The 19,348-nt window shown below is 43.0% G+C and overlaps 1 protein-coding gene across 1 annotated transcript in view; it reads left to right on the top strand.

Annotated features, from left to right (window-relative positions):
* The window catches only part of LOC136645210 (deleted in malignant brain tumors 1 protein-like), a 97,126-nt gene that overhangs the window by 49,868 nt on the left and 27,910 nt on the right, over positions 1-19,348 (top strand). The window contains exons 10-14 of the mRNA XM_066621447.1: positions 9,269-9,589; positions 15,013-15,318; positions 15,890-15,928; positions 17,439-17,489; positions 19,092-19,254. Of these exons, the coding sequence (XP_066477544.1) occupies positions 9,269-9,589; positions 15,013-15,318; positions 15,890-15,928; positions 17,439-17,489; positions 19,092-19,254 (880 nt within the window). The remainder of the gene's footprint in view (positions 1-9,268; positions 9,590-15,012; positions 15,319-15,889; positions 15,929-17,438; positions 17,490-19,091; positions 19,255-19,348) is intronic.

Below are 19,348 nucleotides of genomic sequence, written 5' to 3'. Positions count from 1 at the left end.
AATTTCACTGGAAGAAATTTAAAGCACATGCTTAATTTTCCAACTATAATCAAGGTACTTACTTTTTCCTGAATCTTGCACATTTTCATGACTATATGCAGACAAACCAGATAAAATGCAAGACTGAAGTTTAACACTAGCTCCAAATCAAAGAAAAGCACAACAAAAGTATTCTGATGCAGAACCTGAGTTATTCAATTGCAATTCTATCTGATGGAAAGCCAACTAGTCTGCTGACATTTCTTCCAATTCCTTTCAAACCATGTTCAACATTATGAATACTTTTAAGTCCCACTTTTAGTGTGGGAAAGAATATTGTTTTCATGACATGCCTTATTGAGATTTCATTGCATCCATTTTTGCATTGTATCCATCCATATGTTTTTGAGGAAATATGAAGGAATTTATCAGTATTTGGGGGAAAATGTTTGCTTTTTGTTAAGTGGAAATGTTTTTTTTCATTTCCATCATGGCTGAGAAACCAGTAATTTGAATGCAAGATATCTTTTGTAGAATTTTTCTGTCCCATCATATCTTATCCCAGCACTTGACACTTTTAGTTATGCTTATACAACAAACTTATTCCGAGTTGGCAAACTTTTTATTTATAAATCATAATAAAACAATTCACTATTCAGCTGAAACTGTGAAGAATGGAACTATTGTATATTCCAAAGTGGCCAGGTGTTGAATTTATAGCAAAAATATAACTTTTGCCAGTTTAAATGAATTTAAGATGTTAATAAAGGTATTAATAAGCAAATGTTTATAAAGGACTATTGTGTGTCTTTTGGTCTAACCTCCTTCCATATATTTGTTTACCGCAAATTAATATACTATTGATAAATCATGTATTTTATAAGGAAACTTTGCAGAGTTACACTTTGTGCTGACTTCCTAAAAACTGTTTCAGCTCAATATTCATAAGACATAAGAAAGACATATCTCTTTTGACCTGTAGCTCCTATAGGTGCAGTGCCTATGACTTATTGTGATAACTAAAGCTCCAAACCTATACACGCCATCCCTCCTGCGCCATTACTGACTGCCACAAAGCAATCAGTGCCAGCTGAAAAAGGTGCTCTGACTGCGCACTGGCATAAGGCAACTTTGCTGCTGAGGAGCATGTATGGTCACCAGAGACTGCCTCATTTGCTTGCTGCCTGCTTCGATGATCACAATGATGTTGCACAGTGCACGCCGGATCCGGGTACTTCTGTCTGGATCTTATTGCTTCTGCCAGCAGAATGTGCATTCAGTTGGTGGCCCTATCAGATAAGATTGGGCCATAAGAGAAGGAGAGGAAATCCTTGCAAGGAGAACGGGATGCGTAGAAAATGGAAGACGGAGGGGTAGACAAGGGGGAACAGGAGATGAGTGAGGAGATGTTAACATCTCAGGAAGATGGAGGAACCACTGTGACCAGGGTTAAGGAACTGGACTTTTATGCAGTACCAGGAGGAGGAGTGGTGGGGTAGTGAGCTGGAGAAGAAAAACAAAAAAAAATTGGTAAGCATCAAGTATCTCAGCTGCAGCCTGAGACCAAGGCTTAGGTCAGAATTCTCTGTAGCCTGAAACTGGGGCTACAGTCAAGGAGTGAGCCCTTAGACCAGCCGTAAAGCATTTCACTTGTTTGTAGTAGGTGAGCATGACTCAGTAGCTTCAGTCAGTTCAGAGGAAGGAAGATAAGCGAGTGTGTTTGCTTTCTGAGGGGAAGGCTTCTTGGAAGGTGTCCCAGAGAGTGTTGAATCACAGCTGCACTTGGGCGTAAAGGACATGGAGAGGGGGAGACAGCAGGTTGGAAAACAAGGAAGCAGCCTGTGACCTGCCTTACATGCCAAACTGGCACCTGTGTCTATTTCTTGGGTTACAGCAGGGTGCTTGATGTAGCATTAACAGTTCATAGATCACGTAGGGTGGAATATGGCAACAAGGTCTGGGATCAGATGTTTTATAGAGAAATTTCCTATCAGCCAACATAGTCTACTGTAGGTTAAACTCAGCCGGAACTGTTCTTTTTTTTTCTTGATGGTCCTTAGTTGCCTATCCAAAGTGGTGTCCTCATATATTTAGCAGAGGGAGAACAACTTTCCCTCTTCACCCCAGCATGGTGGGTTGCCCCTTTTCACCCCTGTGTACATCCTGTACAGTATGCAGTTGGGGGGGGGGTAGAGAAGCTTTGCTCGACTGTTCAAAGTGAGTAGTGTTTTGCTTAACTCGTTCAGCTGATTCTCTCTCTCCAGCTAGAGGATGGGAAAGAGTGCCTCCCCCTCATCACTGCATGTCACTGCTGGGGACAGGGAATCATGTATTGATTTATTTTACTATGTTCTTTGTAAACCACTCCAGTTTAAAAATTGTATATAAACATTCATCATCATCATATCCCTAGTGGATATAGTAATTTCCTTCTGTGAGGCATCTTTGGAGGGTGTGGTGGGGATTTCTGAATTGCTCAGAAGCTCAGTGCCTGGATTAGCAGAAAGCTCTTGATTGAGTTTCTAATCAATTCACTGAGTGAAGCTGAGGGCTAAAGAGGCATAATTTTTTACCATAAGTGGTCTTGACTACCTCAAAGCAAAGACACTTCAGGCAAGTGGCACTGTTTGCAGGTCTGAATAAGATGATCGTGCAAAGTGTGCCTTATCTGAGAATTGTCCAAGATAAGGCTTCTTTCAGAAGTGGGGAGAGATGTTCACAAACTAAAGTTTGGCCTTTTACCAAGACGCCTCTGGAATCTGTTGCTTCACTTGCCATCAGTTCAAGCAGAACATCACATATTTGGCCTGGGTCACACTATCCTGACATGAACCCAGCATCACCCACATATGCATATTGACATGTTAGGTAACAAATGGAGGCTTGGTTTTAGTTTTTTCCATGGCCTCCCAACAGGTGTTCAGTGCTGAGGGTGGGAGGGGGGCAGAGACGATAGTGTTCATTAGCTGGTGCAGATCCAAGGAGAGCCATTGGGGCTGTCTGGGTCTTACACAGTGTAAGGGAGCATAAGCTCCCTTATCCTGAATAGTCCTGGTGCCTGAGTAGTCCTGAGTACTCCTTCCCAGCCCAGCTGGGTGCAGCAGCTGCCATTTTGGCACCACTGAAGCCCTGGGCGCTGGGAGGCCCTGGATTGGGCTATAATACTTATTAATGGAATCATTCTTTGCAAGTGCAGTATTTCCCTCCCTGCTTTTTGCATGATTCGTTATTGGCAAATATTGAGATAGGCTCACACGGTGTCTGTTCTCTCTTTTGCCGCTTGACTGGCTAAAGCTTTGAAATCTCCTTGACCTTCTTGCAAACCCAACTTTATTTACTTATTCATCATACAATTTTCCATGCATGGCTGTTTGCAGCACCTAATCAGTCACATTGCCAACTTAAGGGTGCACTGCAGTGTTTGCAGTTCATTGTACTGTACTTGGCTATAAAAAACATTCATTTTCATTCTTTAAATAACCTAATGGTGACTTCTTTCGTTGGAGTGGCCTAAGTAACAAGATGCAAGGAACTTTCTTGGTTTCGACCGTATCAACCACCTGACCATTTTTGCACCATATATGTTAACCCATGGCCGGGCCCCTAAGCTTTCAGGTATTTTGGGCCCTTCTTGCATTTCATTCTTTCACCCCACTACAGCTGACAGCCTGACACTGATACGGTAGGTACTAGACCACAGTACATAGCCCTATGTCCATTTTGAGGGTTGAAAAGGAATCATAGAGATTCTATAATATTCCAAGGTAAATAAGTGGTGAGGTTTATAACAATAAACATTTCATTAAAATGGACTAAAATAGGTGGAAGAGTATATATGAACTGAAGTGAAGCATCTCCCGTCTTTTATTGCTTTCACCTGAATGTTGGACTAGAGCATGGATCTCCAAACCCCAGCCCAGGGGCCATATCCAGCCTGTGGCCAGCCTCAATCCGGCCCGCGGCCAGCTTCTTGTCCTCTGAAAGCCTCTGGTCCACTTGAACATAACTGGAACTGTGCTCTGGTTGCATCTGGTTTGAATGAATGAGCCCATTCATTCATTTATTCACTCATCTAAGTTCCATCTCTAACTTATTTATATAAATTTTATATTTAAATTTTTTTTCTGGCTCTCAGCACTGTACCAGATATTTGATGTGGCTCTCTGGCCAAAATGTTTGGAGAGCCCTGCACTTAGAGATATGAACAAAAAAAGGAACCAGTTAGCAATATGGCATTAAGTATATTCAACTGGCGCCCTAGGGTGCAGGTAACAGAAATAAAATGACAGGTCCCTAGTCCTGTGAGGCCCCTAGGCTTCAGCTGAGTCAGCGTTATGAATAATATGGCCCTACATATATAAAAAGCATATTCACAGGATCTAATAGGGGAAAGCTCTTGTTTTGTTTATAAAACTACCATGTGACATGAAATGTGGTTTGAACCATCCATAAGGTTTGTGTCCCATGAGCAGTCAGGAGAACATATACAATATTAATGAATGGTGAAGAAATATTCGAATGATTCAATGAACTATTTTAGATAAAGCTAAGGGCACTTTTTCTTCCCTTTAAACAGCAAGGACCCATGCAATATCACAAACTATCTCTGAATCTCTTCTTAGTTTCAAAAACAGCTCACCATGTAGCACTATGGGTCAAGAACCAGAAATTCAAGAGTTCCCTGAACTAGTTTCACAGTTTTGTGGACTCTGGCAATACATTATTAAATCTCAAATGCTACATGGGCACATGGGTGGCTACAAGGGCACAAATATTTCTTGCAGAACAGTGCTCTTTAGGATTCTATCACCTGCAAGGCACAACATAGTTAGCATACTGTCATATCTTTCTCCAAATACTCCCAGACTAACTATGGAACAGGAAGACAATTGTGGCAGTACTTGTTAGTTGTTATCCATTTGATGGCACTTCTTTGATGGCACTTTTGGCTCAGCTCCTTTTGGAAGCTATCCCTTACCCTAGAAAGGGAGAGAAGTGAGTGACAAACATTGGGCTTTGTATTCAAGTGTTTATACAACACATATATAAATTAAAAGATAAGGAACTTGACATTGATAAGTACCTGTACTGTTGGCATCGTTTGGCAAGCACAACCTGGCAACTTGAAAGGTCTTCTCCAGAGCACTTCCTTTTCTCATGGACTGATGAAAAAGGTCAGATCACATTTCAGTTTCTACCACTATATATATTTCAGATGTTCAAACCTGAAAGTTACTTTAACTCACCTGACATTGTAACCCAAGATGGGTCACACTGTGATCTTCCTTTGGGTGATACTCTCAGCTGCAGGTAAGGGAAGAGGGGGATGGTTTTCCTATTCATATTTTCTGTTCCTCCTGTACAAGACTGGGCAAGTGTTAAATTGGAAAATGGAGAATGAACATCGGAATATGTAGTGTGATCATATTTGCATGGTTAAGTTCAACATTTATAGATGTCAGTTTTATCACAAATTAGTCTCCAACGTGGTTGTGAATGGTCTTCATATTTCTGATCGTTTACATGTCCAGCTGAAGTTACTCATGACTAAGGGCCCAATCCTGTTCTCCTCAGCGCTGGCGATATGCGCGTACCACTGGCTCCGGGTGTCATAAGCATGCCGTAAAGCACATCTGTGGCACCTGGGGCAGTGCCAGCACTGGGCCTCAGTGGTGGGTGGATGCTCGTGACGAGCTGCTGGGGGGTATGTAGCATCACCAGGTGGTAGTGTGACTTTTTGGAGCGAGGGGAGGGTGGAGAAGGTGTTTGGGGTGGGGAGAGGGTGAGATGGGGAGAGGGATTTCCCAGGAGGGGGGGGGACTGGCAGAACTCTTCTCTGCCCAATCCTATGCCCCACGTCAGACTGCAAAGCTTGACATGGGGCTTCTCAAGTGCCTGCAAAATAGCTGGTGCAGACTTGAGTAGCCCCATTGCAGGGCCTGGGGCTTTCCTCAGGGGAAGAGGAAAAAAAGTCCCCTTCCTTTGAGGAGACCTCCAAAAGCCTCCCTGGCCCTGCTGTATACAGTGGTAGCCATTTTGGCGCCGCTGCACCCAGCAGCACTGGGGACCTTAGGATTGGATAGCCCATTCCATTGAAAGCAATGTGACTTAAGGTAGTTTTGACTCATATGTTCTTTTGATTTTAATGGGGCAGGCAATCCAGGGTAGTGGTGGTGGCCCATGCACTGCCCTGGCAGTGACCAGCACAATCATGCTATAAGGCACATTGTGGTGGCTGAGTGATGCCAACAGAGAGGCCAGAGCCAGTGGGCACCGGGCCTCTGCACCACTCTGATGGGCCAGCAGAAGCACACTATGGTAAATTCCATGCCAGGAATGGCGGTAGGGAGGCATTTCTGGGTGGGGGAGCAGGCAGGGAGGGCAGGCCAGAGGGTTATTAAGGCCCTTGTTAGGGTGGGGTTGGCAGCAGAGGCTGCTGCTGAATCCTCTAACCATTCTTAGAACTCGAAGCCCAACATGGGTCTCCTCAGTTCTGTGCCAGTTAAATAGCTCTGAGGAGATCTATAGGGGCTGCCAAGGCTCTACACAGGGTAAGGAAACAAATGTTCCCTTACTCCATGGAGACCTCCGGCTCCTTCTGTGGCCCTGCAGGATACAGCGGTGGCCCTTTCAGCACTGCTGTACTGCGTCGTGGAGGCTGGTGATAGGACTGGGCCTGGAGTCATGACTAGCATATGCTAAATGGGAATTTAAATGCTTGTGAGCATATTAATTAGATATATTCAAGCCATGTGTTTGGGCAAATGATTGGATGATGCATTCTTTTCATGTAACTTGGGCTGGAATTACAGAAAGATTCAAATAATTGTTAAAACCTTTGAGCTGTATAACTGGTTGACATAGGAATAGATTGCCCAGGATAGAGTTTCTCAAACTGTGCTCCTAGGAGCCCTGGCGCTCCCTGAGACCCCTTCAGGGGCTTCAGGGGTCCACAAGTACAACATAAATGGCTGCCATCTGGTTGGTGCTGCACCACTCTATACATACACTAACACTCCGGGGATTGTAAAGGAAGGATAAAACAGAGGCTTGAGCTGCTGGTAAAGTGAAACTTTTCCCCCCCCCCATTCCTTCAAGCTAGATGGGTTGTGATAGGGTATTGTTTTAAAAAGTGGATCCTGGTGCTAAAAGGTTTGGGAACCAGTGATCTACAGGGTTCTGAATCTATGGTTGAGTGGACAGGATTTGCTGGTAAGTATCAGAGACCAATAAGTTTGAGAACTACTGGCCTAGGACATTAAGGCCATCACCTTAACTGGAAAGCTTGAAAGATGGGGAGTTTAAGAAGGGACCGTTAAGAGGTTGAATAAGCACATCTGCAGCTATTTCATTATGAACCATGTGTGTTCTCAACCAATGTTTCTCAACCAGTGGTACGGATACCACTGGTGATGCAATAATGCAGAGGTCTCCAAACTTTTTAGTAGGAGGACCACATCATATATTTTACACATTTCTGAGGGCCAAAAAAAAAAAAATCTGTTTTATAAATGAATGAATTAAATTTACATGAATGAATAAGTTTTACTTGGATCTTTTTTTGTAATCAGCATGACATGATTCAGAACAAAAGAGAAATGTGACAACTATAAAGAAACAATGCCATGCTTAAACTGAGAAATGATACATAAGGAGTAAAAATGTCAAACTTTAGCAAATGCTCTGACAAAAAAAAGTAGTGATGAGCTGGATAAAATCTTATGGTGAGCCGGAGGTGGCCCCTGGGCCATAGTTTGGAGACTCCCTGCAATAATGCAACAGACAGGAAGGAGACACCATGTGAAAGGGGCAGTAGCCCTGAAAAGCCATAGTGGTGAGCTGCTCATCCCAACCAGAGAGACAGATGCATCTTGTTTTAAATATCATGGCAAATGAGGTCTGAAAAAGAGTCTTAAAATATAAATGTTTCTTAACACTAGTTCAACATTGTGAAATGCTGTTTTTGTCGGAGGTCTAAGGTTTTTATTGGTCCTGTGATGGCAGTTTGAAATAATCTTTTCCTAATTTTTTGCTTGCAGCTGCCACACCAACATACGGAACTTATGGTAATTATGACTTGGTTTAGTGTTATTCAAGTATCTGACTATTCCAAGACTACTGTGGAGCTCCCAGGACTTGATCTTTGAGTGGGAGTATTGAGTGGGTGGGGTTGGATTCAATGAATATTTTCAATGCTCGGGCTATCTTGGAAATTGTGACCTGTTGACACTCATATGAATCAGAGTGAATATGGGGTATGAACAATGAGCCTTTTGTGCCCATTGTGGAGTTACTAGCAGTGGAGTTTTCATGTTTCTGTAATTAGAGGCATTTACTTCAGGGATAGAGAGAGCGGGTTTCAGGCAGATTTGTGTTTAACATTTCAGAAATTATGCACCTCCTTTCTATGGCACACTCCCAGCCACAAAATCAGAAGTTGACATTTGGAGAGTGAATGGCCTGCCTCTCTGAGAAACCTGAGCAACAAGGGGTGGACCCCTTTGCAATGCCCCACCACAGCATGCAGTCTGCACTCCATGTGTGGCACTGTGTGCTATGGGCAGGCAGAATCGGGCCCTAGGTGTCTTCCCCTTGCCCTTGAATTTATATGCTTACATACATAAGTTTTGTCCTAGTTGCTGGTTGCACACACGTTAATGTTTAGGTGTTAAATGTAAAAATAATTCAGTTAAGCATCCATGCTTAATTCTTTGGTTTCTCATGAAATAAATATTTTGAAAAAGGGCTCTAAAATATGCCCAGTGTAGGCTTTCCTTTCATCAGAAATAAATCTGTTAGAAATAATGAAGAAAATGATTCAGATGACCATTTTTGAAATCAAATGTAACTACTTAGTGACTTTCTCTTGTGGTGAAATTCTGCCGTGGCAACATTCACAGATGGGCAATTGCTAGTTTTCAAAGGTGCTTTCAGAATGTGGCAATCTGTACCACAAGATTGCTCTTACAAGATATTTCCTAGTCTGGTGGCTGGTGAGTAGTAGGAGCAGTAATAGGATAAAGTGGAACTTTAGTTTGAGGAGTGTATGCATTGGTACATTACAACTGCAGTTATTTTTCTGAAGCCAAAAGATTGAAAATCTCACAGGGAAATCACCCTGTGAGTCTTCAGATGACTTGTGATTTGCACTGACTTGCAAGACAACCTGTTTTATTCTTTTATGAATATTGTAAAAAAGCTTCTCTCTTGTGTTTCTAAGACAGGATTTATTTATTTATTTATTTATTTATTTATTTATTGGATTTGTATTCCACCTTTCTCTCCGAAGGGCACCCAAGGCAGACTTTGCGACTTGTCAATGGAAGACACAGATGTGAGGGACGGGTTGAAGTGTTTCACAGTGGAAGTTGGGGAACCGTGTGTGATGATGCATGGGACATGAGGGCTGCACAGGTTGTGTGCAGGCAGCTTGAGTGTGGACATGCTCTTGCAGCAAGAGATAGGGCCTCATTTGGATGGGGCTCAGGCCATATTTTTATGGATGATGTTTCCTGCACTGGGCATGAATCCCGTTTGGACCAGTGCCCCCATGGAGGCTGGAATAACAACAATTGTGGCCATGATGAAGATGCTGGTGTTGTCTGCTCAGGTATTTTTCAATTGCTGGATAATATTTTGTTTAGTAAAAACAGACTTGCATACTATATCTGAGTGCTCTGTGCATGTGATCACCAATGATTTCTCCAATGTATGTAACCGTGGTTCGGGACCTCATATTTTCTACTTGGCTGTTCTTCTCTGTTTGCAAACGTGGAACATTCTCTAATAAAAAGTTAGTCTGATGACCCAGTCCTGCCAGCGGAACACCCATTCGGTAAAGCAGCCTTAAAGGGTGCTCTGGCAGCATACAGAGTAGCATGCCACCACAGGGCATTGGCTGGAGCCTTACTGCCTGTGTCAGTAGATCCCAGAAGGTAGGTAGGTAAGATGGCAAGGGAGGGTGAAATGGGGGCAGGAAGAGGCAAAACTGGGTGGGAAGGGGGAGGAACAAGGGCAGAGAGGATGAGGGAAGGGATGAATCTGGAGGTGACGGAGTGCGCCGTAACCTATCCCTTCCATGGGCAGCCTCCCAGCCCCCTTTGTCTCCTCGGAATTGCACCAACAATATCAACTGTTACCCTGAACATGCCTGATCTTGTCTCATCTTGGAAGCTAAGCAGGGTCAGCCCTGGTTAGTACTTGGATGGGAGACCGCTTGGGAATACCAGCTGCTGTAGGCTTATACCATAGTCTTTCGAGACTGAAGGTTGGCAACCAGGTCTAAGGAGACCATTTGGTCTATGGAGGTGTAAGGGGATTTAAACCGCCTTTCTCCACCCAAGCCTTTTAATCTGCACCTGCTCCCAGCAGGATATAACATGCTCCTTTTCAGCGCAGCTGCACCAGCAGGGGGAAAGGACAGGATTGGGCAGTAAATTACTGATGCAGTGGGAAATAACCTGTTTCAGTATTATTTAACAAACTGAAACAATAATTAGTGATTGATTCATTACAAGATTTTACCCCTGTATGGGCTCGTAAAAGGTAGCTTGCAAAAGTAATCTGAATGAATAAAAATGTCATAAAATTAAAACTCTATAATAAGAAATACAAAGGCCTTCAAAAATATCCTGGAAAGTCTGTTTATATAAAAATTACTTAGGGGAGGTACTGGGTAGAAGTACAGCCAAGGGGACAAGTCTCTAGTGGTTAGCTTTCATACACTGCTTCCTGGTTCCCACTTTTCCTTTTTCCTAGATTAGCAGCTGAATGGTGAGAATTCTGGTAGTTTCTGTATACTGCCAACATTCCAGGCAGGCAGAAAGCAGGGAGAGGCAAGTGCGGTGTCAAAATTGTGATCACTGCATCCTGTGGTGGTGGTGGGGGGGGGGGGAATTGCAGAGGTCTCCTCTGGGTAAGTGAATATTTGTTTCCTTACCCAAGGAAAGCTTCCATGACGTATGGCAGCTAAATAGCTGGTGCAGGTCCATGTGCACCAGCTCCATGCGTTCAGGTTAGAGAAGGGCCGATCCCACCTCTTCCCAGGCCTGATCCACCCATCCCCTGCCCCTGTCTCAACCCTCCCCCACCCATTTCACCCCTCACTGCCCCCATTCGCCTTTCTCCATTCCGCCTTTTTCTCAGTCTTCTGAATCTGAGTTGTGAGCATTGTGAATTGCAAATCAATTCATGGTTTTTTCTTTCTATAAAATTGTAATTTATTGCATAACACTTTTATCACTCTTTTCTCAACCTTCTTTTTTTGCAAGAACCCACAACTGGACCAGAAGCCTTGGTCTATGGTAAGAAACATCCTCTGCTACATATTAAATCACTACTATTCACTACTATTCAATGCATAATTTTCATTTAAATAAAATTGTATTTTTCTGCATAACACTTATCTTGTTCTTTTTTCACCTTTCTATTTTGCAAGATGCTACAACAGTCCCAGAAACCACTAACGAAGGTAAAGAACATCTTCTGCTACATATTAAATCACTACTATTCACTACTATTCAATGCACAATTTTCATTTAAATAAAATTGTATTTTTCTGCATAACACTTATCTTGTTCTTTTTTCACCTTTCTATTCTGCAAGATGCTACAACAGTCCCAGAAACCACTAATGAAGGTAAAGAAAATCTTCTGCTACATATTAAAACACATCCATTAAATGTACAATCTTGATTTCCATAAAACTAATTTATTACACTACATTTTATTACTCTTTTCTGCCTGCTTTTTTGCAAGAGTCCACAACAGCTGTTGAAATAAATTCTAAGGAACATTTTCTGCTAACTATTTAACACATCGCTGTTTTGCCCCAAAATTCTGTATGTATGTAATATCCAATTTAATGAAAATATTTTGGGAACAGTGTTTTCTCCTTGGGATTCAGGCATTTTAGAAGCCAGGATTTTACCAGAACCTCCTCTGGCCATGCTCCAGATGCTATTGTCCTGTCACCCCACACATAATGGGGAGGAGCATGCAAGCCAATTGTGTCTGAATGGGAAGAGAATGCAAAAGAAATAGAATGCAAAAGAAAAGGTCAATCCTGAGAACTTCCTGCTCCCAGCCTGAAGCAGCATGCTGAGCACAGGAAAGTTGTGTGAACAAGAAGAGTGGAATAAATGATAACAGTGTGAAATGAATGCACAGAGGTGACATTTCTGGTACTGGGATTCCCTTCTCTCCTCCTCCTCCCATTGCCACCCACCCTTTTGCTCCTTTCCTCCTTATCCTACATCTTTATGTGCTCCTACAATCATTCTCTGCATGAATAGGAAACATCCAGATTGTGCTTCCAATTTGTAATACCCTCTAACATTTTTACAAAATTATAACTGTATCTGATTAATACTGTAATAAGATTTGAGGATGTGCAATGTTTCTTTCATAAGAGTTGGCATTTATTTTGTTTGCCTGTTTTATTATATTGTATGTATTGTTTATTGTATGTTTGCACGTCTGCTTATTGACTCACCTTAAGTGATGAGGTTGCTAATATTAACATCATCCTCATCCTCATCATCATCAAGAATATTTCGATACTCCTTGTAAAAGAAGAAATGGGATTGGGCATGCCCAGTAGAACCTTAGACATCTTTGTGAATGGACGACTGTGATGCCTGCTTTCCTCAAGGGTTGTTTGTGACATGATGATCTGCTACTCAAATGGAAGAAGTCTTAGATCCTACTGGGCATGCCCAAGCCCTTACATGTGTGTAAGTAGCCCTTGAGATCCAAGTCTGCTTGTTTTCTTCTTCCAAAAGGATCTATGTCATCAATTCTCAAATTGTGGGTCTGGGACGCAACAGTGACCACATTTTTGGTAGTTCATGAAACTGACAGGGCAGATTAGGCTATGCTTATCAAGGGATAAATAAGCTGCTATGGGGCGGGGAGGTGAGCACTGCTACCCAGTCACCATTATAGCCACACCCCTTGGCACTTATAAATCAGACAGCAGCCTCTAGTCTTGAAAAAGTTTGAGAACCACTAATTTATTATTCATTATTGAACCACCTCAGTTCAATGCTCTTTTCAATATTAAAAAATAAAGTAACAGTGAAATCCTATGCGTGTTTATTCAGAAGTAAGCCCCCTTGTGTACATTGGGGCATACAAGCTGGAAAGTATGGCAAAGGAAAGTGATGTGAGTGAGAGAGTTCGAACCATCGACTGTTTGGCTAGAATGGATGCAAAGCAAATTCCTTGGACTGGGTCTCATTTTCTTCTCCTTTGTCCTTCTTCCACTCCTTGCTCTAGTCTTCCTAACTTTCATCTTCACAGGTTCCATGTCATGCTCCTCTGCATGTAGATGGAAGGTCTGAATTATTTTGATAAGAAATAAAATGACAGACATGAATAATAACATTCCGTTCTAATAACGCTAGAAGGAAATGCACTAAGAAAGACTCACTGCAAGGAAACTAGGAATAACTAGTTCAGGGGCTAAGAATGCCATGGCTGGAAAGGAGACACCTTCTTAAAGGTGCAGGTGACCTGAAAAGGCTTTGTGGTGGTCTACCGGTCCCAGCCAGACAGGCTGATGATAGCCAGTTGTCTCTTATCTTTTCAAAATCATCCCAAATGTGTTCTGGAAAATGGCCTGAAAATACAAACATGCGATTTCTGAATTTTAGTTAAAAAATTGTGCACTGCTGATTTGGTTTAAGGTCTACAGTTGTTTTGGTTCCATGGCAATAGTTTGAAATAAAGTTTCTGAATTTATTTGCAGAGGCAACAACACCATTAACAACAGGAGGAACATATGGTAATTCTGACTTCGCGTATTGTTATTCATGTTTTCTGTGTCATGTCTAGCCATGTCCTAAATACTATACATTGTGTTTTATGTTATTCATTGGGTGAGGAGGGAGGGATATCAGCTGTCTGTGGCTCACTGTTTTCCTGTGACACTTACTGTTCTCTGGATGGCACTCAGAACTTTCATGTCAACATGATATGCTATGAAATGAATGAAAACATGAAATCTATGATAAAGGGAGGAAGTTGTGACTCGTTCTGAACCTTTTTTAGAGTCATTTAGATGCAAGTCCAAGTTTTTACAAGAGAGAAGTCACGGTGAGTCAGGCGTGGCAAAAAAAAAAAAAGCAAGCGCGCACACACACTCGTTAAAAACTATGAAACGCTAATTGGTGAAAGGTCTACAGTTGTGTTGGTTCTGTGGTGGCCAAGTTTGAAATAACCTGAATTTTTTCTTGCAGGTGTAACACAACTATCACCATCAACAACAATAGAAACCACATATGGTAATTCTGACTTGGTATAATATTATCCGTGTTTTCCGTGTCTGGGTTCAGTCCTGAAATACTTGCCCTGATTACTTCTAATGTGATGTAGGGTGGATATTGGGCCGGAACAGAGTAGCATTCGCACACCACTGAGTGCATATCATTATGCCTCATTTAAGACTTGTTTGTGTGTAATGGCTAGTGGTACAACATACAAAACACCCAGGAGTGATGAGGTTCATTTCCCTACTGCTATTCTACTATAAATTCTTTAGCTGTACTCTTGGGAGTTAAAATATCGCTATTAAAATACTGAATTTTTTGTTTGCAGAGGCAACAACACCATTAACACCATCAACAACAGGAGGAACATATGGTAATTCTGACTTGTTATAATGGTATTCATGTTTTTTTTGTCATGCCTAGCCTTGTCGTAAACGCTATACACTGTGTTTTATGTTATTCATTGGGTGAGGAGGGAGGGATATCAGCCTCTGTGGTAATGGACCTCACTGCTTTCCTGTGACATTTACTGTTCTCTGGATGGCACACAGAGGTTTCATGTCAATATGATATGCTAAACATTCTGGGTCGCACTTGAAGCCAATTGATAAAAGGAGGAACACACAGTTCCTGTTTTGGAGAAGATGATGGTTTCCTGCAAAATAGCTATTTTCCTTTCTCTAATTCCTGAATGAGTCTGTTGATGTATGCTACCAAACAATACATGATAAATGTGTAATGAATTGTTTTCTTTGTCTTTCAAGATCTGAGATTAGTGAATGGAAGGAACCCTTGCGAGGGACGTGTTGAAATCTATGATGGAAGATACTGGGGGACCATTTGTGATGATGCCTGGGATCTCCATGATGCCAATGTTGTGTGCAGACAGCTTGGGTGTGGCAGGGCCATCCTTGCCCCAGGAAATGCCTATTTTGGACAAGGCTTAGTCCCTATTTTCTTGGATGATATGATGTGCAATGGAACTGAAGAATACTTGTGGCAGTGCCCGCACAGAGGCTGGGGTGCACATAACTGCAATCATCGTGAAGATGCTGGTGTCATCTGTTCTGGTGTGTCCCAGGCTTATTTTCCTCTACTCTTTCAAGTAGTCATTTATTGTGAAAACCTATCCTGTTGCTCCTGCAATTATTCTGAACTCTGTAGGAATCGCCATCAGAATTACAGTATAACATATTTGAATAACAATAGAATCTGCCTTTATAATAGAGAACTATACTGAAAACCAGTATTCTTTTTTCTCTCTTCTATGCCTGCTTACTGATCCACCTACATATAATTCATTATAATATATTCAGAATGTTTAAATAGTGCTTTTCAACAAATATGGCAACAAAGCTATTGAAATAGGCAGTGGTTCCCAAACTTTTGACCTACTGGGCAATTGGCTGTGGAGGAGATGATTCTCCTCAGCTCTGCTGGGTCCTTTCCTCTTCTTCCTCCTTCTCTTCACAGGGCAGTTGATGTTTCAGTGGCCTTCACAGTGGCAGTGATGTTTCACTGTAAGGGAGGAGCTGTCGGAGTGCAGATACAAAATTCTTCATATTTAAATTACAAAATGTTTTAACTTCAATGAAATTGTAATTTATTGTGTAATCTTTTCTTGATTTCTTCTTTCTTTAGCATTTGAAACCACAACATTCCCAGAACACATTTCCATTGGTAAGGCGCATCTTCATTGCATAATATTTCTCTTGCTTTGCCATCTTCTTTCTTTAGTGCATGAAACCACAACACTTGCAGAATACACTTCTATTGGAAAGGAGCAGAGTTGGGAACTCCACTCAGAGGACTCAGACTCAAGTCGTGAAAATGCACATTTTTTGTTGACTCATGGACTCGTGAGTCACGTGCATGGAAGACACAGAAAAACACTTGAGTCAAGGACCCCCTGACTTGGCACTCATCCCTGTGCATGCTGACTCGAGTCTGCCTGTGTCTGGGTGTGCTTGCTTACGGTTTTTGCAGCTTGAAAAACCTCGTAGGGCCATCATTCAGACAGGGTGAGCAGCAGGGAGGTTCTAGCCATGAGGCAGGGAGGGGTTACGGTTTTGCTTTTGCATGAGGGGGAGGGGAGGTAGGAGTGAGCTCTTTGCCTCTCTCTGATAGAAAGGAAGAAACTGATGATCATTGGACAAAAGATGGGCATCTGATATTTTCTTTGGCTGAGGGAGGGCAGAAGGAGGAGCGAAGGGAGGTCTTGCCTTATGATTGGTTGGAGAAGCCCAGGAAGGGGGAGGAGACAGGGAAGCGGGGGGGGTGTGGTGTGTAGTGATCATGCTTACTTGGGCAGAGGAAGCCTCATTGAATGACCGGCTGGACTACTTCTGAGTAGAGCTGCCAAGGATTGGGTCGTCCTGGTAAGCTTTGCAGCTGCTGCATGTGACCCACCTCCCTCTTGCCGCTTCTATTCCGGCTTTCACGCATTCTCTCCCACTCCCTCCTGCTTTGTTAACTTAGACACACACACACCTCTTGGCAGCAGTCCCATTTTTTTCCACTGCTGGCTTTTTAAAGGGGGTGACTCAATCTGAGTCCTATCAAGTCACAGAAGGATGACTCGGCGACTCGGAAAGTGCCCCTGTTATGACTTGTTTTTATGTCGAGTCACCAGGGGTGGTGACTCTAGACTCGACTCAAGTTAAGCCGCACTGGACATACCCATCCCTGGTAAGGAGCATCTTCTTCCGCATTTCAGATCACATCCGTTCAAAGCAAAATCGGCTTCTTCCACAGGTCTTCTCAAGAGTTTTCATTTGTGACTATCATATGCAGAACCTTTTTTGGAAAGTCAATCCTGATAATCAGAGGCTATACAATTTTTGTATATGTAAGAAGGAAATGCATGAAGAAAGAACCACTGCAAGGATACTAGGAATAATTAGTTCAGGGGCTGATTGAAGAAGATCATGGCCCAGAGGGAGACACCTTCTTAAAGGAATAGGAGACCTGGAAAGCCTCCGTGGTGGTCTACCAGTCCCAGCCAGAAAGTCTGATGAAACTCGAGTTGCCTCTGACGTTTTCAACTTCAAATCAGGTCTGAAAAATGACCTGAAAACACAACATGTGATTTCTGAATACTAGTTAAATGCTAATTTTGTGAAAGGCCTATGGTTGTTTTGGTTCTGTGTTGGCAGAGATTGAAATAACCTTCTCTAATTCGTTCTTCCAGCTCCAACAACAGCAGAACTGCTACCGCCATCAACAACAGAAGCCAGATATGGTAATTCCGATTTGGTATAATATTATTCATGTTTTCTGTGTCTGGGCTCAGTCCTGAAATATGTGCCCTGTTCACTCTCATGTGAAGTAGAGTGGATTTGGGGCAGGAACAGAGTTGCTTTCATATGCATGGAGTGCACATGCTTATGTCTCATTTACTATGGGCGCAATCCTAACCCCTTATGTCAGTGCTTTCCAGCACTGGCATTGCGGTGTCAATGGGACGTGTGCTGCATCCTGCAGTTGGTGGGCACTCACGGAGGCCTCCTCAAAGCAAGGGAATGTTTGTTCCCTTTCCTCAGAGCTGCATTGCCCTTATGTCAGTGCTGGAAAGCACTGGCATAAGGGGTTAGGATTGTGCCCTAAATGTTTGTGGTAGATGTAATGGTTTCTGGTATGACATATAAAACTCCCATAACTGATGTGTTTCATTCATTCACTACTATTCTACTATATTAATTCTTTAATCTCAATCTTCCAAGCTAAAATATTGCATTTATATGGACTAACTGGGTGCAGTTAAAATGTACCACAACATCTGAAGGTTGGAAGTTGATCATTTATTTTTCCTTGTTTATTTAAATGATTAATGAAATTAATGAATGATCCCTGCAATTCCAGATAAGCCAGAGGAGCTTTCCACTGGTTCCAACACATGCTCATTGTGCTTTCATTGTGGAAACTATTGCCCAGCACAAATGCGATGTCTTAAACACCATATTTTATGTTATTCATTGAGTGAGGAGGGAAGGGTATCAGCTGTTTGTGGTAATGGACCTCACTGTTTTTGTGTGACATTTATAGTGCAATCCTGAGCTGCACTTGGGCCAGCGCAAGTCCCTTGTGTCAGCTCAGGAGGGTCGCAAACATGCTATAAGGCACGTTTGCTCCTCCTTGTGTGTTGGCTAGGCTGGTGAGCGGAGGCACGCTGGCCTGTGGAGTTTGGCATACGCCTCTGTGCCGATGGAGGCTCCGAGTCTTGTGTCGGCTGAGCTCGGCCGATGCAAGGCTCTGGGGTGGGTGGGAAGGAGGTGTGGAGGAGGTGGGAGGAAGGCGTTCAGGGGCAGGGTGAGGGTGGGCGGTGGGCAACCCCAGGGGCAGGGTGGGTGGGGAGCAGGAGGCAGGGCTGGGATCCGGCAGTTACATTCCTTCAAGCTGCTCTGCTCTCCTCGGACTTGTGCCACCTCCAAAAGTGGCACAAGTCCAAGGAGACCCATAGGTGCAAGGGTGGCTTATCTGGAGGCAAGGGGAAAAATTTTCCTTACCTTTGGCTGAGCTGCTTTGGGCATTTATTCTGTGCTGGATATAGCGCAAGCCTCCTGTTGCAAACCTTGCCTATTCCAGTGCAGGATAGGATTTCGCCCTTCTGTTCTTTGGGTGGCATTCAGAGATTTCATGTCAACGTGACAAGCTAAACATTCTTGGTTGCACTCTTGAAGCCAAATGATAAAGGGAAGAACACATATTCCTACTTTAGAGAAGATGACGGTTTCCTGCAAAATAGCAATTTTTTTGCTCCTCTCATTTATAATGAGGATGTTAACATATGCCACCTAAAAATATATGGTAAATGAGCAATGAATTGTCTTCTTTGTCTTTCAAGCACTGAGACTGGTGAATGGTCTAAACGATTGCGAGGGCCGTGTTGAACTCTTTGATGGAGTATACTGGGGGACCATTTGTGATGATCTCTGGGACATCAGTGATGCCAACGTTGTGTGCAGACAGCTTGGATGTGGTGGGGCCGTCGATGCCCCAAGAAAGGCGTATTTTGGGCAAGGCCCAGGCCCGATTTTCTTGGATGATATGATGTGCAATGGGACTGAAGAATACTTGTGGCAGTGCCCGCACAGTGGCTGG

This window comes from Tiliqua scincoides, chromosome 3 (assembly GCF_035046505.1).
Source record: "Tiliqua scincoides isolate rTilSci1 chromosome 3, rTilSci1.hap2, whole genome shotgun sequence".
NCBI lineage: Eukaryota > Metazoa > Chordata > Lepidosauria > Squamata > Scincidae > Tiliqua > Tiliqua scincoides.
The sequence above is the reverse complement of the archived record's forward strand: the minus strand, read 5'-3'. Positions and strand labels throughout refer to the sequence as shown.